Consider the following 25,884-nt stretch of genomic DNA (forward strand, 5'->3'; position numbering starts at 1 on the left):
CTGTTTGCTCTCTTTAACGTTTTCTTTGCCTCCTTGGTCCCAACTCATCTCTGGTCTTTTCCAACATAGTGAAGAGTAAATTACACAAATATTTACATATTCAGATTAATCTTCTTCCATTTCTACTTTCTACTTTAAAAATAACAATCTAATTTCTAGTTTTCCTTCATGCCAACTAAGATGAAACTGACCATGGGTCTCTAAGTGTATTTATTTCCAAGTTCGGCCTGCTCTCTGGGGCCTTCCGGTCTAATGAAAGCTAAGACCATAAATCCATAAATGTTCCTCCCTTGACTGATTTCTTTTCACTTATGCCATTTAAAGCTTCACAGAATTACTCGTGTGTGTGTGTGTGTGTGTATGCACTAAAGCTTTTAAGCTCATGAGACAGAACTGAGTTTTTAGCTTAATTACTTAATTCTTTAATGAATGCCACAGGTAAGTTTGTCTCTGGACCCAATGACCTGGCCTGAAATTCACCCAAATCAGACATTATTTCACCTGTGTGGTCTCAGTGCTCACTTGAGTTTGTACCTCTTGTTTAAAGGATATCCAGATCTCAAGTGAATTCTGCAGTCTTTTCTTCTGCCTTTCCACACCCCTGTGTGTCCCGGCCCACTATTCACTACCCAAGCTGGTATCACCCATGAAGCTTCAGTTTTGTGGGTATACACCAGTTTCCCGAAACAGAACCTGACAGACAGGTAATCCGTGAGCAACTGCTGAATGAAGGCGCAAACTAAAAATCGACAGAGCGGTCTATCTTCTTCCTACACTTTGTCTGTGTCCATGCTCAGCTCCTGTCTGCAGACTCACCACTGCCATCCTCGGCTCCTATCTGCAGATTAACCACTGCCATCCTCGGCTCCTATCTGCAGACTCACCACTGCCATCCTCAGCTCCTATCTGCAGATTCACCACTGCCATCCTCGGCTCCTATCTGCAGATTAACCACTGCCATCATGTTCTAGATTTGCCTTTTCACTTGGCCTCAGGGTTTGGCACACCAGTCTCACTACTTAGCACTAGTCACCTTGGAACGCACTGCACCCGCACCCACCGTGTAGAACTCACAGAGATCCACCCTCCTCTGCCTCCAAAGTGCAAAGTGCTGGAATTAAAGGCATGGCCACCACGCCCAGCTACTGTTTGTCTCTGCAGAGCTAAGTTTCTGTGCCTTAGCCCAAACCCTGGCCTTGACAGTTGAGGCTTCCAGTGGGCTGGGCTCCGTCCCTGATGACCACAGCCTGACAAGGTGATGTACAGACTGCACTCAGCATACGAAATGTGTCAGCAGCCTTCTCAGGGTTTGGAACACACGTCCTGTGTGACTGTGTATAATGCCAGATGATGTCCAAACGCTATTTCAGTGACAACAAGGTTGAGTTGGTGGGACACCACAATTTTACCAAAAAGTTCAACAGCAGTTAGTTGCCATCCTGTAATTTGCAGGCTCCATATTTGCTTTCCATCCAAGAAAAAATATTTTTCTAAGTTTTTTTTCCCGTATCACCAGTCACTGCAGGTGCCCCTGAAACCAGACGAGGGCATTGCATCCTGGGAAGCACTGCTTGCCAAGGGTGCTAGGAAACAAACTCAGGCCCTCTGCAAGAGCAGCAGGAACTCACCTTCTCTGAGCTCTGTCTCTGGCCCTGGGGGTGCTAATATTCTTATGCATTCCCAACTACAGTGATTAAATGAGGTTTGACTTTCTCAGTACCAATCCTGAGTTTTACGACGTTAGGCAAATGATGAGATAAATACCTTTGTCATGTAGAAGATACAGCAAGCTATCATGTGTTGGATACTTTCAAAGCTTGAAACACTTTTCTTTGAGTGAACGACATTTGGCATTCCTTGCAAAACCACGATGCATTTTATCAAGATCTAAAAAGCACAGAAATATAATGATTTTTGTGTCAACATATCGTCTTATTTAGTATAAAATGTGGTATGTAAATCACATCAGTCTTAGGCTATAAAGTGCCACTTCAATCGATCATTATTGAAAACATATCCACCAGGTATAAAAGAATATACACAGACACAAGGGGCATATTCCATTTTCAGATGGGTCATCTGTCTACATAAAGGGAAAACGAGTGAAGAGTACAAAATAAAACACAAATAACATAAAACTATGCTTATTTTCACAAGCACCAGAGAAGAGGTCAATTGCTGTAAGGGTCCAAACACTGAAGGTCACACCCATGCTTAGGGGGCCTTGGCAAAGCAGAGAGAGGAACAGGCCACTTAGGACAGTACAAGGAAGTAGTGGCTTCACATGACAGGCCCCCTCAGACTAAACCTGAGTGCTTACATCACCCAAAATGAGTTAATACTGACATTCACTTCCCCTCCTGGCTTCGCATCGTGTGTTCCTGAACTTGATCAAGAACCGGACTATGAGACTGGGCTCTCAGTCCTCCTGCACAGGTCAGAGCGGTACTATATCATCAGGAAAGCAGAGCTGAGATTGTGGCAAGCTGTTCATTCTAATGATCCCAAAGAACAAATTAATATATGATTGTTTGAGTTGCTTCAAGCCACCATTTTAGCAATCCGTTCCTATCCTGGAACACTGGTGAGGACATTTAATGCTTCTGTGCTAATTTACCCTCTGGCCCCATTGCACACCACACACCCAAACATGCTAATCCTCCAGTCATTTCTCAAAGCTTGCACATGTGTGCATGTGTATGCACACAAATACAAAAATGTCCCCAGAGAGACTTTGGTTGCTATTTCACAAAATGGCACTTAGATATACTTGTCTGAACTTTTATCTTTTTCCTTCAACTATGCCTCATGAACAGTGCCTCCCAATCTGCGGGGACAGCCCTACTTGATGTTGCTAATGGCGAGACAGTATCAGCTGGCATGGACAGACCGTAACTTACTGTTCTCCCATTGAACAGGCCATGGTTGGTGTTTTAGTTCTGACACCACTTCTACTTGCTACGGTGCCCACATGAGCAGCAGCTGTGGGCTGGGAGGAGGACGAAGCACCAACCTTGGGGCCACAGTTCCCACTCCAAGTCAATGGCCGTGACATGGTACCAAGTTCCCAGGAGGGAAAATATATGACCCTGGGATGCAAGGGGCAATCAGAGCCCCAGAACTTGGCCAAATAATGATTTTATTCTGTGTAACACATACAGGGTAGTTGCTCTGTCAGATAAATGTATTTTTAATTTTATTAAATTTCTGTTCTATGAAATAAATTACTAGTAGAGGAATTACTGTATCAGATATTTGGTTTTAATTTTGCTTAAAGTTAGATTTAATTTAAGTTGCTTTCACAGAACCCAAAAGCTAACAACAATTCACATTGTCCTGCCGGTGAGTCAGAATACCACTGCCATCACACGCTCTCACCGGGAACAGGAGTTATGGATTCCACACTGTTAATCCAGCATATATTTCCAGAAATCCTTGGTGCCCGAGCATCTTACATTGCAGTGGACTTGGTTTTCTATGAACTGCCTATTCGGACCCTGTGTCCGTCTATCTATTAGATGACAGCCAACGGGCAAGGCTTCCTGCCCTATCTAATTTACTCCTCATTCACTTAGAGTTTTTTTTTTTTTTTTCAATTCCAAAAGTCTCTTATGATCTTTGTTGTGGTTCTTTTGTCTCAGGTAGTTTATCATTTCTAGAAGTTCTTTTTTTTCTGAGCAGGGTTTCTTTGTGCAGCCCTGGCTGTCTTGGAACTCTCTCTGTAGCCCAGGCTGGCCTCTGACTCACAGAGATCCTCCTGCCTCTGTTTCCCGAGTGCTGGCATTAACGCTGTGCACCACCACTGCTGGGCTTCGAAACCACAGACTACGTAAGTCAGCTCCTGGGTTTTTTTATTATTATTTTTTTTTGCCCCTAAAGTTTTGCTTTATTTTCCTTATAATCCTTTAACAGAGGCAGATAGTTGTACAAACCACAAATAGAGGTCAGATTCTACTTTTCCTTCAGATGAATAACTAGCTGTTTCGCCATCATTTATCCAAAATGTCTATTCTCCTCCCTTTGCATGAGAATATCAATTCTGCCATGAAGCAAGCTTTCTCGGGTTATTCACTATGCACATCCTTGAGATGGCTTTAGTGATGTGTGATGACAATATACTGCCCTATCTACAATGTCAAGACTATGAAAGCCGAAATAACTCTTAAAACTGACACATGACCATTGCCAGCGGTTAGCTAAGGCCATTAATGGGATTGTGTGCTTTCAAAGAAACACACTCCGTTTCTTTCTGGTATATAATTTGTTGGGGCGTTTTCACAATGCTTCTTACCTCATTTGTACTTCATGAGGGATACACTGCTCCTATTTCCCACAATAATCACTCAAGCGTCGTTCTACGCATACCTTCTGTGGGGGCTAGGGGACACCCTCACCTGTATGACAGGTACCAGGACGATGTTGTGATAGATGATGGGAGCAAGGAGTCCGTAGCACTGGGTCACCGCTTGAAGGGTGTAATTGGCATCATTGAGGTAGTTGCTTAGCTCTAGAGCCACCAGCATGTTCTCACACTCCATTAATCGAGCGATCTGTGCAGACATAAGAAACAGCGTGACTAGGGCTGAACATCAGGTGTACAACTCCGTACGCCTTTAAGAGGCGGAGAGGGCAAGGAATGTGGTCCTTCTGGCTCAGCGGCATGAATGATAACATGAAGACAATCTGCATTAGGAAAGGACTCAAATTCTCCCTTAAGGCCCCATGTGCAGAGCATAATCCTGGAACCCAACTCCAGAGTGTTTTCTAAGCAAGAGTCACTAATAACAGGAGATGCGCCCATCTATTTATTAGTGAGACAAAAAAAAATTAGTCAAATCTTACTTTCAAGAAAAAAACCCTACTTTTTAAAACCACAAATTGTGATGAATAATAATTAAAATGTAATATACCAATAATATTGCTCTCACTTGATTAACAGATTCTAATTTCGCTTCTTATTTGTGAGAAAATGGACCGTTTGGCGCAAGCCAGAAAATACATCTATTTGTATTTCCAGTCAGGAACCAGAAATGACGAAGACAGCAAAGCCCAGAGCTGTGATTCAAAGACGCTGCTGAAGGCCTAGAGCCTCTCTCCTCTCACTTTCCTTCTTGGGAAAAAGTTGTTGTTTTTTTTTAATATACATATGATTTGTATTTATATCCACATTATTCCCAAGAGAAACTGTATGAACACTAACCAGAAATCTCTGCACGAGCTGCTCTCACTAGAACGGTGCTTTCCGGGGCTGAAATTCAAAGAAGCACTTCTTTAAACGGCTTCCTTTTCAGAACCGGTGTGGCAAGAGAAGAAACCAGATGCAATGCAGAGAGAACATTCAACACAGGGTGGTGGTTTTGAGAACCTGAGCTCCAAGAACCACAAACTGGACTGGAGAAAGGGCTCCTGTTACTGGCGTGGACCTCGTGTAACAAGCTACCAGTTAGTTAACCAATGAGCAAATCCAACAGGTATAACAAAAAAAGAGAGAAAGAAAGAAAGAAAGAAAGAAAGAAAGAAAGAAAGAAAGAAAGAAAGAAAGAAAGAAAGAAAGAGAAAGAGAAAGAAAAAGAAAGGAGACATCTGAAGCTCCCATAACTAGCGAGGATGGTCAGAACAGAGGGATGCATTAGCTGGAACTAATATAAGATCACACTACCAAAGTCAGGACACTATTGAGTTGCAGACTACACAGCTCCTGGTATGGATGCCTTAAGAGTCCATCGCTAGGAGGGCCATTAAATCCCTGCCTCTGTGAAAGCGTGCACTTTTATAAATTCAAAAGAACATTGCAAGTTAACATACACCAGCATAAAAGCATCTCTAAGGGGGGAAAAGCATTTTTAAGAAGGCAGGTGGCTGAACAGTAAATTGAGATCCCATTCTGTAAATAATAATATGCTAATCCCCACATCTTCTTCAAAAGCAGAGAAACCATACAGAAATGAAACCATTGTGTTCTTGGAGGTGGTGGTGGGGCTACAAGTGTTTCACTGTCCGTGCTGTACAAATCTGAACTCTGAAATCTATACTAGTCTTGTACACAGAGGAAAAAAGGTAGATCGAGAAGGAATGATGAGCCGAGGGTTGTGAAACCTGCATGCAATGTAAAACAGTACAACAAATTCAGGCTACGTTCTCTTGGCCCCTCCACTAGAAGGAAACACGATCCCAATGGAACCTGCCCTCGAGGCACGGAGAAGCAAGCGCAAACACAGCAGAACCCACATGCTTCCAGTTCCTGCCATTTACTCACTTGTTGGGCAGGGAAAATCTCGTTGCCTTTAATATTATCACAGAAGAGATTTTCTTCTTTAATCTTAATGTCGCTTATCACGAAGATATTTCTAAGGAAAAGATATAAGAGGATCGAGGAGGTTTCTGCCAGAATATTCGAATGCAATCTGTGGAAGAAGGAAATGATGTTAACTCTGCTGCTGCACACACACTGACCTAGCCATTCGACCTCTTTGGGTTCGCTGATTCTCAGCATCCACCCCGTGACCCTGACAGCGGTGGCAGCATGCAGAACAGCTGTTCTCAGGTGTCTGCTTAAATGAAAACCAAAAGTGAGTTCACAGCTAAGAAAGCAAAGCAGCTGAGGTGGCAAATTTTCCTAGTTCTTATAAATAGAAAGTACTGTTCTATCAACATTGTTGGAATTGCAGTAAGTCGGGTTGAAGAACGGGCCCAGAAGTCCAGCTGATGAACTTCGTGATGATAGGAGCATTCAAAGCAAATTCAGCTGCAAAGAATGTATCTTAGCGGCTCTGGTTATCTCTGATTGCCTTCTCTAAATTGCAGGCCATGGTGCCAACGATCAGCGGAGCTTGACCTCTGTTTGTCCTCCTTTGTTCCCATGCCCTAGGACTTCGCTGGTGACAAGCCCTCAGACTCAAGCTTCAGGTCCATCTGCCTGAATCTCCTGACCCCGTAGAGGAGGAGAGAGCCCGACATCATTAATTCACACCTGAAGAGGCTCCCACCACGCTGAGAGCTGCACTCCATTACCAGGAGGGTCGTAGTTCTCCTGCTCCACCCTGCAATGCACACCACACATTTTATGCAATGCACACTGCACTTTTCTGTGCAATGTGCACTTCACTTTTTTGTGAAATGCACACCACACATTTTTGTGCAATGTACAGCACACTTTTGTGAAATGTGCACCTCACTGTTTTGTGCAACGCACACCTCGCTTTTCTGTGCAGTGCGCACCGCACTTTTTGTGCAACGTGCAGCGCACTGTTTTGCTAGCCTCACAATGACACATGCCTTGGTCTCGCCTACCACTTTCTGGCTCCATTGCATTCCCTGCTCGCCGCAGAGGCCAGGAAGTCTCTCCAATCCTGAGGTTCACAGAACCTTAGTCTCTGCCACCTCTTCTGTCATCATGTGACCCGTGGGGACATCGCTGTCCAATTTTCCTAGCTTTTCATGACACCAGTTTATGTATTCGCTTCTTTCTTTCTTCATTCGCCTTTTCAAATAGCGTTTGCTTAAAGCCTACCATGTAAGACACTCTCCAAGGCCCTGGGATACAAACACGACTCAAGCAGACCCTTAGCCACCAGGGCCCGGGCTTCAACACAAAGCTCTGCCTCAGCTATGATGCCACTTCAGCTCTTCCGGGGAGCCGCTCTGTGCACATGGCCCATGGAACATTCTGCTAGTTTTGTGCTCTATACCCCCTGACTCTGCCAGGACAGTGCCCCATCACCTGCGTTCCCTCTCTCTCTCTCTCTCTCTCTCTCTCTCGCTCTCTCTCCCCCCCTCTCTCTCTCTCTCTCTCTCTCTCTCTCTCTCTCTCTCTCTCTCTCTCTCTCTCTCTCTCTCTCTCTCTCCTGCCCACATGTGGTCCTCACTTGCTCTGAGTCCCCATATCCACTACAAAACCATTTCTGGTTTGGGGTGTAATATAAGTTGCTCTCTTGAATTCACCGGTGACCTCCAAATTGCCAACTCTAAATGTCTTCTGGTTTCTAACCTCCTCAGCCTTTCTACAGGATTTTATTGAGCCTGACCTGGCATTTGCACGTGACCCCCGCTTCCCTTGGCAGACCGTCACCCTGCTTCCTCATCTCCTGGACAGCCCCCGTCGATAGCCTTTCTCTAGTCCATCTCTTACATCCGCCTCTTTCATGCGAGCAACGCCAGTGCTCAATCCCAGGATTGTCTCTTTTCTGCTCAAGTTCAACCACCATTCCCTGGAAGACAAGGCTCCTTTTCAAGATCTCAACGGTGACCTCCAGTTTCCAAATTGCCACCTCTGGCTTTGACGGTCTCCTGAATGTCAACACTAAGCAAGACATCTCCGATCATCTCCTGACCTACAAAAGCATCCTGCTGGAAAAGCAAAGCCAAGCAATGCCCCCACCCCACTTCCTGCACACACACCCCACTTCCCTTAGTAAATGCCACAGATTTTACAGTCTCTTAACACTAGAACGTCCAGTCACTATTTGCCCCCTCCTCTGCCCTACAATCCACACGAGACCTAACTTCCTCTTTCTCCCACAGCAGTCACGACCCTAGCACGGGGCAAAGGTTAAGTCTATAGTTGTCTGACTGAAATGGAATTAAGCTTTTAGTTTAAATAAGCATTACCAACACCTTGCTTCGCCTATCATTTATATTTTTATGTTCGTTATCTATGAGGGGTTATAATTAATACACAGGTGAGAGTTTTTTTTTTTTTCAATTTGTAGACACAGCCTGAACTAACAGCCTGAAATGCTCTGTTTGGGGATTTGTCTTGAAGTCCTGCTCCTTTAAGGAAAAACAGCAGGAAAGTCAAAAGAAAGTCAGCTGATTTCTATGGCTTCTACTGGCAAGCTGGCAACTGCTGAGAGTCTAATCCTGGGAGCCTATTTGAAGCAAAGGGAAAAAAAAACTTCATAATCACAGTCTAGGCGTCAAAGCCCTCACCTTAACCCAGCCACTCCCTACTTGGTTCATGTTTTCTGCTCTGGCCGCTACCACTTGACATTTTTACTCCAAAACATTAACCATCACTGTCTTTCCTGACTCAAGTAAAGACAGATCTAACAAGGACTGAAGGCCTTGGAACACGCGCGCTTTATGATTCTCGTTAGATAGACTTTCACATGGGCTATCTTGATATGAAAACAAAAGCAGGAAAGACAGGGCTTTAAAGTAATGTGTCTAATTACCTTCTCTGTGTTATCGTCATGATGTTGCTTAGAGAGATCACCGACTGTTCATCCTGAAGTGGAGAAGCAACAAAATAATCCCAAACCGGTGAGAAGACCTTCTTGGCCAACTCATAGTTTCCGATCTGATAGGCGACCTGTGACAAAGAACACATTGTCCCTAGGGGTCTTTTCACTTGGAAACCCAATTAGGACACCTCTCCCCACACACTAATTCCACATCCACTGTTCTGTTCCACGGTGCCATAGTGAGGGGATGGGGTGGCCGTGGAGGAGGCAGATGCATTTTGAAATCTCCTTTATTTCTAAATTGCATGGAAATTTGAAACTCTGTAAGGATGTTTCAAATCCTCATAAGCAAAACAAAGATCACATCTGAGCCAAATTAATTTCATTTCCTTCCATCTCAGCAGCACGCCCCATTTATTATAGATACCGTTATAATGAAGAGTCTGCTCCAAGAGAAACAATCAGATTTCCCCAACCTGATACAAGAAATATATTTCATTCTGTCCTGGTTCTGACTGACACTTTCCCAGCTTTTGTGCAACAAAGAGTCGGCAGCTGAAAAGGGGAAAGAATGAAACAGAAAAGCTCTGGAAGAGTCCGCATCATTTAAGTCTAACAGATCCAGTGCTGAGAGAAATAATTTCACCGGTGAAGCTGAGAAGCCCAGTAGGAAAAGAAAGAAATCACCAACTGACCTTCTTTTGATGGAATATATTTAAGGGGATTTTTAAAAATTCTTCTATTTAAATGCACACATAACATGAACCTTCACCAAACGGCTTCCGCGTTGCTTCAAATGATACGGCATAAATAAATTCATTGAAATAAGCACAGAAAGGATGTGTTTCTAGAACATTATCCACTCATGGGAAAAGCTTGCAGGGCCAGAACCTCTCTCATCTGTCAAATGATTCCTCCTGACTCACCAAGCAGTAAGCTTTCCAGAAAGTTCCTAACCTGTGCTCAACGCTGGCGGCACAGGTCAGCTTAGGAATGCCCCCACCCCCATGTGACTGGAACCAAGCTGAAAGCATAAACCGCACAACGGTACAGCGAAGCTACAAAGACCACAACTGTTGCATGTGCGTGTGTGTGTAGGGTAGGGGGTTAGTAATACAGCGTGCACATTTTATAAGGAGGGAGTGCGAGGCTTGAGTTGAACCCTGAAGCCGGGATACAGTTCCAGCTGGTCTAGTTTAGACAGAGCGTGAGAAGACCAAAGTGTGGGAAACGGTCAGGGAGCACTGAAGAAAGTCTGGTGGCGAATGAGCAGTGGGAGAAAAACAGGCAACGTGAGGAAAAGTTAATATAGGAAACCAGATGGAACCTTCTAGATGCAACGTACCCTGGGGCCTATGCAACTGACTGCCCTGTATAGCCCGTCTGCACCCCCTGACTGCTCCACACAGCCCGTCCGCACCCCCTGACTGCTCCACACAGCCCGTCCGCACCCCCTGACTGCTCCACACAGCCCGTCCGCACCCCCTGACTGCTCCACAGCCCGTCCACACCCTTTGGGGAGGTGAGGAAGTTGGGGCGTGGAGAGCTGAGTCCGCACAGAGCCAGTAGAAGTAGCAGAACTGAGTACTAGCGTCAGTGCTGTGGTCGCTGCTATGGGCCACATCTGACCAATCAAAGGGCTGCAGCCGTGTGATTCTAAGATGATCCAAGGACAGTAAGACAGTGCGTGAGGGCTGGCAGTCCCACAGCTGAGCTTCCTTTTTAAGATCAGGTTTACTAAAAGCCCTAATTGCTTAATGGATAAGGTGTTGGCCTTATATAATGTTATCAGCTCAACTAGTGAATAGTAGATATGCTAATTAAAAATGAAAAATAAGGCCGGGCGGTGGTGGCGCACGCCTTTAATCCCAGCACTCGGGAGGCAGAGGCAGGCGGATCTCTGTGAGTTCGAGACCAGCCTGGTCTACAAGAGCTAGTTCCAGGACAGGCTCCAAAGCCACAGAGAAACCCTGTCTCGAAAAACCAAAAAAAAAAAAAAATGAAAAATAAGGTTTATGAACTCATAGCGCCATAGATTTTTTAACCAGAAGTGCCATGGCATCTGTGTAGTTACCAATAATTAACCTAACAGGCCTGGAAGACAAGATTTTCAAGGGGGTGGTTAAAATGAGAGAGAGCATCCTAAAACACCAACGAAGTACTGGAGTTAGACACCTTCTCCCTGATCAATAAGCCACGTTCAGCTTCCAGAACTCCACACTCTGCTTCAAACGACCACCTTCCCTTCCCGACGCCGTCTCCAGCCCCTCCTCTTTCCCCACTCTTTCTACATTGGATACCCAAGGTTCACTGACTCGTCTGGCTTCCCTTGTCTGTCCATATTTTCTTAGTGACAGCCATGAGATTGAAATCATCACAAACTATTCTCAAATCTTTCTCAAGTCCACATCTCTCACCCAAACCCCAAAGGCATGTATCTTAGCTCAGTGTGCCCGAGTCTCAGTTCCCCCTGCTTCCAAGAATATACCACATAGCCTCATACTCAATCCAAATAATGCCAAGTCTGTCCTTCCGGTTGGATGATTGACCTTAGAGTCAACATTTCTTTTCCCACCCCATTATTTCTGTTAAGAATTCCATTCGGGTTTTAGGATCCCTCGCCTTGAGTACCTGGGGAGGACTATGTACCAGAAGTGCTCTGTTCACTAAACTTAACAATCAGCCTTTCCTGGTAATGCCCTTCTCCCTCCAGTAGGGGGATGCCAAGCAATTTACCACATTGGACCACACTGTTTCCTGCCAGGGAGAGCACCTGGTATTCCACAACCCCTTCTAAAGCAAGATGGACTTCATTCAAAGTGTAGTTCTGATGTCAAGAATAATTAACACCCTATATAGAAGAAGAATTTGGTTAAAAAAATTTATCACTTGTGCAAGAAGCTCCTAGAAGGGAAGGTGAGACGTCATCAGGTATGGACTCTTGGGTCAAACGAGAGTGAGCTGGAGGACTCTAGAGTCTGAGGGTCTGGGAAATGACCATGCTGACTGGGAGACTGAATTGTCTGCTATTCCAAAAAAAAGGGGGGGGGCTGCCAAGACTTCCAGTCAGACTGCCCAGATGTGGCACCGTAGGAACGGAGAGTGGACTTACGAAACATCTGTAATGAAACACAAAAGTTAAGTCAGACTCCCCTAAATCAAATGAACCAATCAGACTCTTGCTCAGGAACTTGAATTACAATTTCAGGCCTTGCTGGCCCAAGTGGCTGGAATTAAGGGATCTGTACAATTCAGGGATTGCCATTTTCCTTTCAAAAAATAGAGAAACTGAGAAAAGTCAGTCTTTGGAGAGAGTAAAACAAAATTGATATACAGGGAGAACCAAAGGTACGAAACATACCCTGGCCTGGAGCCCACAGCCTTCCGCAGCCTCCGTCTGCCTTAGCCAAGGCAGGCTGGCTCCCTAGTGTGCAGTCAGGGCCTTAGCTGGAACCATAAGCAGGATTATCTGAGCAGGTTCAGCATCGTGGCTGTGCTCCGGATGAGTAAAAACAGACATTTCCTCGGAAGGAGGGATGACATTGAGCATGGAGCCCGATGCAAAGTAGACATTAGTTCATCGATAAACAGACATACAAGCAGAGCCGTGGCAGAAGGTAAATGGGAGAGGCTCTGAAACTTGCTAAGAGGAAAGGCTGAACCTTAGACAGAACTCGCACCCCAACCGTGGAGGAGCGCTGGTGGCTGGAACGCTGGTGGCTGGCGGCCTCTTCGCTAACTTTCTTTTGTGCGGCCCAGGACACGGCACCAATCCCAGTGGGCTGATCTCTCCTACATCATCAGGACAATCAAAACAAACCCCACAAACACATCCACAGGCCAACCTGACAGAGACGACTGCTCAACTCAGACTTTTCTCAGGTAATTCTAGACTCTGTCGAGTGGACAGGTAACGCTAACTAAATCACCTGTAACTCTTTCTTTCAAATGTCAACTCATGGGCGAAAGGCATCCTTCGCCCTCCGATGGGCTCTGGGAAGATGCAAGCACAACACTTCCTTCACAGCTGTCACCGTGCACATGTGTCCCGTCCTCACCAGGAAGACTGCTGAGACACCGGGCTCAGGTCCAAACCTGATGGAGCATGAAGTGTACTGTATACAGGGGAAGAAAGGGGGCCTGGAGGAGACAGGGAGCAGGCAGGGGTCACAGTGATGCTGTGGGCACAAAGCAATGTCCAGTACTTGAGCCTCTGGAATGTGGACAGAAAGGCAGGAAGACAGGAGCCGATCCATGACTCAGACTTACCCTCTGCCACCTAAGGAAGTTTAGGGCAGAGGTTCTAACCTCGGTGTCGTGACCCCTGTGGGGATCACAGATCAGATATCCTGCATATCAGATATTTGCATTACGATTCACAACAGCAGCAAAATTACAGTTATGAAGTAGCAACGAAATAATTTATTTTGTGGTTGGGGGTCACCACAACATGAGGAACTGTTTTAAAGAGTAGCCGCATTAGGGAGGTTGAAAATATATTCTTTAACTACTACCTGCTTTAAAAACAGTAAACATAAATGAGGCCAAAAATGAAAGAATGTTTACAAAATAATGTAATTCTAAAGAATTCCTTTTATTAAAAATCTAAACAGACTAAATTACTAGTGTTCTACATTAGTGGAAGACCTGTTAAAGATTTGCCTGACTTTATGAATGTTTATAGACTAATGTGGAATAAAAGTACAACCTAAACCCCCCAAGGCCACCATAACCAGAGGCATTTGGGGAAATAGCTCATCTTTGACTACATAATACTTATGACCATCCATTTTCATAAACAGGTTGTCCTGAAAGTAAAAGCTAACCACTGTTATGAAAACCAGATTGTACTTTTAAAAAGTAAAAAAAAAAAAAGGGGGGGATTTAGTTAACCTAGAATATACAAAAACTTCATCTTCAAATCTAAGAATTAAGGAGGTTTAATGAGCAATGTCTTCTTAAGCCACTTGGCATTATGGGAGAATGCCCACCAACCATCTTGAGTGACCCGGAGAAATGCAAATACAGTGTCAATAAAGAGACACAGGTCATCGCTCCATGGCGCTTCTCATTATCCCAGCAGTATAGCCTGGACTTCGTTTTATTAACTTTGAATGAAAGTTCTGCCAAATGGAACCCAAGAGTCAAAACACTCCCGGGAGAAAAATTAGGTCTTGATGAAATATTCAGTGCCTCACAATAATGCCATGGCTGCAAATTAGAGAATATATTAAGTTTTAAAGAAATCAGAATACCAGAAAACCCTGAGCCAGTGTGACATGCTACACCAATGCGAGACAAATTTTAGCAATTCTCCCAATTTAATTTTCTCTGAAAAATATGATCGTATAAAGTGCCAGTGAGAACTAAGCCTATAATGCTAATCAACTATTAAAAGAAAAATAGCACAGCACAATAGAAATACGATAAAATTCAGAAAGTCGTCCACGCTACAGCCAACAATAGGCTTAAAATTAGACACTCCAGGCCTGGTGTCCTGTTCATGGGTGACACCTCTTCAGTCAGACAACTGCTGTGTCAGCATGAAGGTTAATCATGAGTAGACTTACGACCAACAATAATATTTCTTCGGTGTGTACTGTGAGAAAATGTGTCGTTAAACATTTGACATACGTCACTCCACTGACATTCCTCAGACTTATGGACTTCCTGTTGCTGCCCATCCTTCACACACAAAGCTCACTTGCTCAGTACCACGTGGCTACTGGGCAGGGCTTGAATCTGAACTTGAGTCTACCTGATTCCACTGACCTGCAAAGTTCCTTCCTATGAATTGATCCTGAGAAGTAGCCATGGGTACCATTAAAAGATTTGCATGCAGTAATGTGTATTTTAGCTTTCTTACAGTAACAACATCCTGAAGAGTATCTAAATATCCAGCATAAGGAATTACTACAAGACCTACAACATGCCCACGAGGCTCAGTACAGTGTGAGAGAAAAGAAGCCATGGGTTCTGTAGAGTTGGGGTGGGGGGTAGAGACGGGGCTAGAAAGGAAGAAAGAGAATGGAGATTACATAGTTATCTTTTAATTTTTTAAAAAACAATAATTTAATACATATGGACCATTAAAGAGTACTTCATAGGAAATTTTCTAATGAAATAGAAAAATAAAAATTATACAGTAAATGAAAATATCAGCTGAGTATGGAGGCACACACCTTTAATCCCAGCACTCAAGAGGCAGAGGCAGGTGGATCTCTGAGTTCGAGGCCAGGCTAGTCTACAGAGCGAGTTCCAGGACAGCCAGGGCTACACAGAGAAACCTTGTCTTGAAAAGTCAAAAATGAGGGGAAAAGAAAGAAAGAAAGAAAGAAAGAAAGAAAGAAAGAAAGAAAGAAAAAGAGAGAGAGAGAGAGAGAGAGAGAGAGAGAGAGAGGAAGGCAGGGAGGGAGGGAAGGAAACTATCATGTAAAATAGTATGTATGGTTAAAAATAATATATAGAAATTCATACATATATGTGTGTATTACATACATATACAACTGCATGTATAGATAGATGATGGATAGACAGACAGACAGACAGACAAATAGATTACAAACAAACAGGCAGACAGATAGACAGACAGACAGACAGATAGATACATGAGGCATCTCTGGACGTGGGCTTCTTTCTCATCCTGGTGCTACTGACATTTTGTATTGGATTTTTTCCCAGTGTTTGTGACTGAGCCCACAGTGTGTGCACGCTGGGCTAGTATTCTGTTACTACTGAGTGACATCCCCAGCATGTGTTGGTCCTTCTTTGTTGCAGAAGGACCTGTGCAACACTGTCACACTGTATGCTGCCTATCAGCATCCCTAGCCTCTACTCACAAGATGCCAGCAGCATTCCTAGGCTGTGACAACCAAAAATGTCACCAGGCGCTGACAACATTGCCCCAGGGTAAGACCTGCTACTCCGGGTAGTAACAGGATAACATTTATTCATACGCATTGCCGTATTTCCCAAAACGTCTAAAATTACATTTGTACTCCCGGGGGCAATGTTCTATGAGAAGGCAAACTCACTAATAGGGGAAGAAACGATTTGCGTTTTATGAAGTAAGCTGCAGCCATGGAAAATACGTATCACAGGCACTGTGGAATGTCGACTGTGACTGTTTTTCCATCAGATATCAGTTAGCAAGTGCTCACGAGAAAAGAAGGAGAGAGAGAGCGTGGCGCCATCTTCTCTACCTGTGTCAAGTACATCCGAGCAGTGACAGCCGAAAGTGGTGGGTAGATGAGGATTGGCTTGGTTGTCTCGCCAACAGCATCGCCGATGAGTTTCCCGCTGGAAGAGTAAGCAGCGATCGCAAATACATATCTTTCATTCGTTTCTAAACCTTTAACTTCAAAGGTGCTCCTGCCGTCAGCTGGGATCTGTGAACGGAAAACATCTCAGCTTTTACTCAGAGAATTAAGGCGGTGCGACTATGAAATCATCATTGGATAAAGCTTCTCCTTCACTGTTGGATCTTAGTTGTGACTCGGGTTGGATTAGTGTCAATCCACTGTGGTAATGACTTCATGGGGGGAGCACACACTCAGTTGTCATTAAGGCGGCTTCAGTAAAGTCTCCTGGAGGAGGGCATGACGTACCGCTTCTCCAGAGTTTGGGAGATGGTTGTTGTTGAGTCTTACTTTCCCATAGCTTCCTTCTGCTTTGCAACCCAATATGCAGTACCAGGACACCTGGCGGGGAGATAGACAGCGTCAGCTACAGTCCAACAGCGCTTGATCTCCTCGGTGTGGATGGAGCAAAACCAATAACCATCCAACAACAAAAGCAGCTAGGCATCTGGAAGACTATGACATCTGAATCTATATGTCTGCATGCCAACTTTAAAAGGTCAATGACAAATGTAGGGTTTGCTTACTAGGACAATCACGTCTAAAATATTACTCATAACTCTGTCTCTCTCTCAGTCTCTCTCTGTGTCTCTGTCTCTGTCTCTCTCTCTCTCCTCTCTCTTTCTCTCTCCTCTTCTCTCTCCTTCCCCCCCCCCCCACAGATGTGTGTGTGTATGGATGTTAGAGGACAAACATGATTTGTCTATCCCTGACTTCTTCCTTATCTGAGATAGGATTCTTGGTTTTTTCCATGTAAGAACGACAGGCTCACTAGCCCGCGAGCCTTCCGAGAATCTCCTGTCTCATCCCCCTGCTCCATATAGGAGCGTGGCTATGACACCCTTGTGCTGTGTATCCGGCTTTTATGTTGGTTCTGGGAGTTTGACCCCACATCCTTAGGCTTGCTTAGCAAGCACTTTTACCCACTGAGCCATTCATTCCCTTGCCCTGACCCTCATTATTGCCTCCTCTAATTGCTATTAGTGGAGCAGTCCTTGGTACTAAGTAACATTAGTAAGCTGGCACATATTTTCCTTTTTAGTGGCATACATTCACTAAACACAGTGATGGGTTTCAGGAAGACATTTCCAGACAAGTACAAGAGCTTTGACCATGTTCGCTCTTTCCCCCTCGTCTCCTGCTATTCTCAGTGACACCCCCAGTCTCCCCTCTGCTTCCATATCCTATACACAGGCATAAGTTAATGCATCTACTGAAAAGCTGGAATTTGAAAATGAGAGAAACACGCAATGTTCGTCTATTTGAGTACAACTTTTTTTTGCTTAATATAGTAACCTCCACCCGTTTTCCTAAAGAACGATATAATTCATTCTTTTGTGGCTGGGTGGAATCCCACTGTGTATATATTCTGTATTTTCCCCGTCGTTTGTCTGTTGATAGACACATCTAGGCGGGTTCTATGACCTAGCTATTATGGATACGACTGGAAACACGGGAGTGAAGGAACCCAGGAGGGTAGAACTTGGCCACAGGGAGCTATAGCTCCGCTCTCTGTGGCGTCTCCACACGAATGTGCACCACGGGGAGGGACACAAACAAATTCTACTTTCGCCGGCAGCGTGTGCGCGGCCCCGTTCGCCCACAACCTCACCGGCGTTTGCTGCCATGCCCAGTGGGGTGAGAGGGGATCTCTCCGGGCTGCTTTGGGGGGAGGGGGTCTTCCCTGGGGGCTAAGAAGAGTGAACATTTGCCTGCGATTGTTGGCCACTAGCACTTCATCCTTTGAGAACCGCCTGCTCATTGCCAGTTACGGGCATTGGTGGCCATGGGAACCACACCTGGGTCCGCCACAGGAGGCGCTGAGTGCTCCTAACCGCTGAGCTGGGTCTCCAGCCCCAGGTATAGGCTTTTTGGTCCTCCACGTGATCTGACTATTAAGCCTCCATCAGTGATGCGAAAGCAGAGGCCCCTGCTCTACAGGCTGTCTCCTCACTGGGCTGCTCCCTTGGCTGGAAAGAGGCTTTTGTTTAGCGTTGTGGGGTTTTGTTTGTTTTGTTTTAATATCGTGAAATCCCATTTGTCAAATCTTTCTTGTTTCCCCCTTAGCTATCCCAGGCCTTTTCACAAGTCCTCTCCAGATTCAGCCTGTACCCACATCGCGAGAGGGGAATCGTCACGAGACGTGACGTGTATACCTGACAAAACCAAAGGCCGGGAAGTCAGAGAGATGAGGCGCCGAGACGGGGCAGAAACGCACCGCATCGAGCACCGGGGTCTAAGCTGCGTGAGGGGCTCTGAACCCTGATTCCACTCTAGGTCACTTTTTAAAAAAATAATTTGTACAAAATAAATTACTTTTTTGTTGTTGTTGTTTTGTTTTTGTTTTTGTTTTTCAAGATAGGGTTTCTCTGTGGCTTTGGAGCCTGTCCTGGAGCTAGCTCTTGTAGACCAGACGAGTCTCGAACTCACAGAGATCCACCTGCCTCTGCCTCCCCAGTGCTGGGATTAAAGGCCTGCGCCACCACCGCCCAGCCACTTTCTAAAATTACCGATAGCCAACCCATCCCGGGTTCCCTAGCTTCAGTGAGTGAGGCTCTGTTACACGTGTCTGACCCTTTGTGTTGCCGCAGCAAACTTCCCAGGTTATTGTGACATTTATGGCAAATTAAGAGTGTCAGCCCATGTGAGCAGAGAGAGAGAGAGAGAAGAGAGAACGCTGAATCCCAGAGGCTGGAAGACAAGGGTAAAACTCAGAACAAAACAAAACACAAACACCAAAAATAACGGACTTAACGTCTCTTGATAACCCACACAAAAACAGCAAGCTTCCCATGGGGGAGGGGCAGAGACTCTTGTATGACAGGTTGTTATTGCTTTAAATTATACCACACAAACCAGAATCCAGAGGGCAGATTCTCTCTAAAAGCATTTTTACAAGCAGATTTTATATTTTTATTTCGCTCCTAGTTTGTGTAACACAAAGAAGCAATGTGTAATTAGAATCTACATAAGAATAGAGACGGTGTGAACAAATCGCTAACTTTGGAAATAAGATTTTATAGACAATGTAAGTAACATTAGCATTTGCAGCTATAGAAATGGATTTTAATGAAACCAAAGCCTGAAGAGAGTTTTCACTAAAACAAAAAGATGGCCAATCCAACGAACCAGCAAACTTGCATGGGCCCACAGCCCCACCTAGTGGCGACACACAGGAAGCAAAGGGTGAACCCGCCAGAAGCAGCTGGCCTAATGAGTAATTGACATAAATGCTATTGTATATGTGCCATTAAAAAGCATTAGAGCTACGGGTCAAATATGGGGTGCTACTGACTTCTCGTGTTCAATAAATATAAAATAAAACGGTCACTAAATAGTAATACTGAAAAATTAAAGTTTGGGCTAAACCAAAATAATTTGAACGCCAACAGTAAATTCCATATCCCTTATTCTGTGCTAATTTTCTAAAAACCTGTGAAGCCACCGCCTTCTTATCACGGATTTCCAAAATCTCCAAGGTGGAACTCCTAGCCCTAAAGTGGTGCTGTTTCTACTCCCACAGGGAACAAAGCAACATGAAGGTGACACTACTTCTAAAGAAAGGCCGCCCCCACCCACCTAACTCACGCAAGAATGAACCACACCCTATCCATGCTTTGCCTGGTGCCCGTGAGCGCACAAAGAACTTGACAGCTGACATTCAAAAGAAAAAAATCTCATTGTACCCAACTCATAAAAAATATTGCGAAATAATGCAGTCACGGCCCATAACTCCAGTAATTGCTCTGATAAATCCTATTACATATGTTTAACAAAAGTAGAAAGTCATCGGCTAATCTGTCGAGAATGCTATATATTAGTTCAGTTTATTCTCTCTCTCCCTCTCTCTCTCTCCACTCCCTTTCTCATTTTTGTTTGCTTATTTTTTTTTTTTTTTTGAGACAGGGTTTCTCTGTGTAGCCCTGGCTATCCTGTACCTCGCTCTGTAGACCAGGCTGGCCTTGAACTCACAGAGTTCTGCACGCCTCTGCCTCCTGGGTGACGGAATTAAATGCACGTGCCACCACTGCCCGGCTAGTTCAGTTTATTTTTAAAATGGGGGTCTCACGCTGGCCTTGAACTTGCTGCAGAGGCAGGAAGGACCACAAACTGGTCTTTCGGCCTCCACCTCCAAAGTGCTGAGATTACAGGCACGGGGCAGCACGCGCAGCTCACGTGACTCTGGGGACAGAACAGGGGCTTCCTGAGTGCTGGACAAGCCCCCTACTAATTACCTACGGCCCCAGCCTTGTGCCAGCTTCTTGCCACGATAAACACACTTTACTTTACAAATGAGAAGGAATCTTCAAACTATTTGGCCTTCCTAAAATTGTGCTGCCAGGAAAGGGAGGAAGCTGGAGTTTCAAACTTAGATGTGCTTGACTTCAAAGGCTCTGCGTGCAAAATGCCCTGAAGATAATCAAAGATAGGATTGTATTGTAGTACAACATCAAAGAGCACCTAAAGAGGAAGGAGCAATATTTAAAATATAAACCAGCTGGAGCCAATTTCTTCTTAGGAAATGAAATCCCAAGTGTTATTCCCATTCGGGCCGAGTTCCGGGACTCCGGGATGGGAGACGAGGTTCATCCTAATAAATGCATAGATTTGTGGAGATGTGTGGATTGTCACTTGTTGCCACAGTGACCTGAGGGGACCTGTCACAGTATCTCTAGACCAGAGACCCTCAGCCTTCCTGACACTGCGATCCTTTCATATAGTTCCTCATGCTGTGGGGACCTCCAGCCACACAATTACTTTTGCTGCTGCTTCTTGACTGTAATTTTGCCACTGCTATTGAATCATAACGTAAATGTCTGAGATGTGACCCCCAAAGAGGTCGCGACCCACAGGTTGAGAACCAAGGCGCTGGACCCACAGCTTTCAAATTCCCGTGTCTTGTTGCTTTGTCTCCGGTGTTGGCTCTCGGAGGAACTACCCTCTCCACCGCCCTCCAATTCCACTTCAGCCCTCGCTCCACCTTGAACTCACTGTCAGCGCACAGCAGCGCCACTGGGGACCATTTTTCTACCGTTTCTACAGTTATGATAGTGCTTAGGTCAACATGGCATGAGGAAGGCACCTTACCTTGGCGTCTGAAAAAAAGGGAGCGGGTTTCAGAGTCACAGAGCAGTGGGTCCGGGCCAGCAGGATGGGTGGGGGAGGGAGCCGGCTCTTCTTTGTCTTTGGACTCTCCAAGAACTTCTGGTGGGAATAGAGGGCGCTTTGTTCTGCTTCAGTCCTCTCAATTAAGGCGTACGCTTCCTGTAACCAAGTGTGAAAATAGAAAAATACATTCCGGGATCTTGGGCCTCCTTTGTATTTGCAGCATTCCCTTGTGGTAAAGGCTCTCTTTCTATATGCCGTTTCTGGAACCTCCAAGGCACGCGTATATATGCCAGTGTGGCTTTGGCAGGACGGTAACAGACTACTGAATAAACCTCATCAATGCATTCAGATGCATACGTCTAAATGCGATGGTCATATCTCAACAGGAGACATTTCTGGATTAAAATCCTCTGGTTATCAACCCTCATACTTTGTTATGCTTTGAAAGTCACCTGCATTTACACCCACAAACACCATTTACCATGTAACCCTCAGGAAATACAATGTTGATACGTGTGGTTTTTGAAAGGGATGTGATTAAGATTTATATCATCAAAATGAGTTAAAACAGATAAAGATATTTTCAGGATTCTGTAATTCTGAAGGCAAAGCAATCATTATTTCAAACAGTTATACACAGAAACAGTGCCTAACTTTCAGATCTAAACAGTATTTTAAAAACCAGATAACCTGTATCAACAAGGATGTGTAAATTTCCTAACAATACTAATTACACCAGTTAAAATAATAATAGCAATATTTTAGTCTCAATAATCCCAAGCAAAGCAAATATATTTCTATATTTGCCTTCTGTGGTTTATTCTTCCGGAGGACCCTGGCTTGTTCCCAGCACCCACGGAGTGGCTCACAACCTTCTATAATCCAATCCCAGTTGCAGAGAGCCAATGACCTCTCTGGCCTCTGCAGGCACCAGGCATACACATGGCAAATATTCAGACACACAAAATAAAAAGCCATTACTATTTTTAAAGATAGTTGAACATTTTAAAATATAGTACTCATTTCAAAAAACTCACTAAGCTAGGAAAATGTTAAAACATTAAGTTTAGTTAATAGACAAAGCACTAAGATGGCTCTCAGTGCTCCTTACAAAACACTAAGGGGATCTCCAGTGAAGCCCGCAAAGAGACGGAAGGCTACCATTCCACTGTATTCTGAAGCTCTACCCGTTGGTAACAAATGCAAAAGAGAAGTTCCTACTTATAAGAAGGCTAGATGTCTGTCTTCTGAATCCCAAGCACTCCCCTTCTGCTGCAAGATGCCCATGCCGTCTCTCCTACAGGAGACATACAGAGTTTGAAGTTTCCATTTGGAGACCTGGACTTCAAGCACGATAAAGAAAAGACTCACAGCATTTGAGTACGCACCAAAGTGCTGCTCAAGGCTGAGTGCTCAAACCAGCACCGTGCATACGTACAGATTATAAGACCAGGGCTCCCAGCAAAATTCTTCACACACCTCGACAAAACAGTACTCAACTTCATATGGAAAAGCAAAAAACCCAGGATAGCCAAAAACAATCCTGTACAATAAAAGAACTTTTGGAGGCATCACAATCCCTGACTTCAAACTCTACTACAGAACTACAGTACTGAAAACAGCCTGGTACTGGCATGAAAACAGACAGGAGGACCAATGGAATGGAATCGAAGACCCGGATATTATTCCACACACCTTCGAAGACCTGATTTTTGAGAAAGAAGCAAAAAATATCAAATGGAAAAAAGAAAGCATATTTATTTAACATATGGTCTGGCATAACTGGATATCAACAGGTAGAAGAATGAAAATAGATCCACATCTATCACCATGCATAAAACTCAAGTCCAAATGGATCAAAGACTTCAACATAAAGCCAGCCACACTGAACTGCATAGAAGAGAAAGTGGGAAGTACACTTGAAGTGGCACAGGAGACCACTTCCTAAATATAACCGTAGTAGCACAGATGCTGAGAGAAACAATTAATAAGTGGGACCTTCTGAAACCGAAAAGCTTCTGTAAAGCAAAGAACACAGTCAACAAGACAAAATGACAGCCTACAGAGTGGGAAAGATCTTCACCAACCCCACATCAGACAAAGGTCTGATATACAAAATATACAAAGAACTCAAGAAATTGGTCATCGAAAGAAATAATCCAATAAAAAAAAAATGGAGACAGACCTAAACAGACAACTCTCAACAGAGGAATCTAAAATGGCTGAAAGACACTTAAGGAAATGTTCAACATCCTTAGTCATCAGAGAAATGCAAATCAAAACAACTCTGAGATTCCATCTCACACCTGTAAGAATGGCCAAGATCACAAACACTGATGACAACTTATGCTGGAGAGGTTGTGGGGTAAAGGGAACATTCCTGCATTGCTGGTGGGAATGCAAACTGGTACAGCCCTTTTGGATGTCAGTGTGGCGATTTCTCAGAAAATTAAGAAGCAACCTTCCTCAAGACCCAGTAATACTTCTTTTGGGTATATATCCAAAAGATGCTCAATCATGCCACAAGGACATGTGTTCAACTATGTTAATAGCAGCTTTGTTTGTCATAGCCAAAACATGGAAACAACCTAAATGCCGCTCGACCGAAGAACAGAAACGGAAAATGTGATACATTTACACAATGGAGTACTACACAGCATAAAAAAATAATGACAGCTTGAATTTTGCAGGCAAATGGATAGAGCTAGAAAACATCATTTTGAGTGAGGTAACCCAGACCCAGAAAGACAATTATCACATGTACTCACTCATAAGTGGTTTTTAAACATAAAGCAAAGAAAACAAGTCCACAAATCGCAATCCCAGAGAACCTAGACAACAATGAGACCCTAAGAGAGACATACATAGAGCTAATCTACATGGGAAGTAATCTCCTGAGTAAATTGGGACATGGGGACTTTGGGAGAGGGTTGAAGGTGAGGGGAGAGGCAGGGAAAGGAGCAGAGAAAATATAGAGCTCAATAAAAATCAATAAAATAAAAAAAGACACGGCTTTCCCTAAAATAATAAAGGTTGGCCTACATTAAAATTAAAACTACCTTGTCGTTTTAATGCTGTGTTTGAGTGGTTGGCACCCAGATCTAAAATCACGGGCAGTAACTAAAATGTATCTGCAAATATGCAACTTTTAAAATTCTACTTCTCTAAAGCTTGGGGAAGAGTTCTGCACTGAAGGTCACAAGTCTTAGCCATACACAAGGCCCATTTAGAAAGGCCTTGCTTTTTTTTCTTATCTCAGAACAGGGTATCCCAGGATGCCCCATCAATAACACAAAACAAAAATCCAGAAGTAGGACTTGAATATATGTAACATTAACAAAAGTTTTGGATGATCCTGAAGCGCAGCAAGGACTGTCAACCACTGCTTCTGGTAAGAAACGACACATCACAAACTCTCCGGTGGCCTCTCATCCTCCCACAGAAGTCAGGCCACGCCCTCGAACGCAGAGACTTGGTGAGGTGACAGGACCTGCTGCTCCTTCAGCATCTTCTCTCCATAGCTGCAATATGCTTATTTTCTTACCTGGTACCAGATTCTTCAGGCCCCTGACAGGGCCAAGTTAGATTTTTCTGGTGTGGAACCTCTGACTGACCCGCCATGAAAGTCTCCCAGAGCCGGAAAACGTCCCATGTTCAGGGGCTCTGCCGGCTTTCCTCTCACGCTGTACCTGGCAGCTGTCTCTCCTAATGAGGTACCTCGTGGTGGTTTGTTCCCCCCCCCCCAGGGAAGACTGTCTCTCTCCCTGAAGGCCCCTTCATGCTTCCTCCTCTAGGATGTCCTAATGCTCTCCTGGCTGTCTCCAACCTCAAAGCCTGGTCAGAAGGCTGGATCACCTACTAAAGCGCATTCGGGAAGGGTAATCTTACGTCCACTCCTTTCCAAAACCAAACGACCCACTGCATCGACCTACTGCCTGCTCTATGTTATAACAAAGAGGTGGTTTTCTGCTCACTCTCTGGTCTCCTCAACTTCTTGTCTTGACTCTGAAAACAACCTCTAGCATCTATCCACTGAAGGGCAAGGAGCTTTTGTGAAGGTCATGGACATACCTTCTGGCTCCCCGTCTACTCTTGACTGTCTTGTGTTCCTCTCTATTTAGACTAAACCTTTAAAACCATGCACTCCCATGCAATTCCCCCTTCCCAGGCAACATCACATCTTCTCTGCTGGCTCAAGCCCTACTGGAGCATCACCTCCACTGACATCTCCATGG

At 44.6% G+C, this 25,884-nt stretch overlaps 1 protein-coding gene across 1 annotated transcript in view; it reads right to left on the reverse strand.

Moving 5' to 3' along the window:
* Positions 1-25,884, reverse strand: part of Cfap54 (cilia and flagella associated protein 54) — a 281,209-nt gene that overhangs the window by 192,779 nt on the left and 62,546 nt on the right. Inside the window, exons 20-26 of the mRNA XM_038314435.1 lie at positions 21,629-21,805; positions 16,790-16,882; positions 16,385-16,570; positions 9,174-9,310; positions 6,257-6,404; positions 4,395-4,550; positions 1,765-1,887 (exon numbers count right to left, since the gene is read on the reverse strand). Coding sequence (XP_038170363.1) covers positions 1,765-1,887; positions 4,395-4,550; positions 6,257-6,404; positions 9,174-9,310; positions 16,385-16,570; positions 16,790-16,882; positions 21,629-21,805 — 1,020 coding nt within the window. The remainder of the gene's footprint in view (positions 1-1,764; positions 1,888-4,394; positions 4,551-6,256; positions 6,405-9,173; positions 9,311-16,384; positions 16,571-16,789; positions 16,883-21,628; positions 21,806-25,884) is intronic.

The sequence above is a fragment of the Arvicola amphibius genome, chromosome 17 (assembly GCF_903992535.2).
Source record: "Arvicola amphibius chromosome 17, mArvAmp1.2, whole genome shotgun sequence".
NCBI classification, from domain to species: Eukaryota; Metazoa; Chordata; class Mammalia; order Rodentia; family Cricetidae; genus Arvicola; species Arvicola amphibius.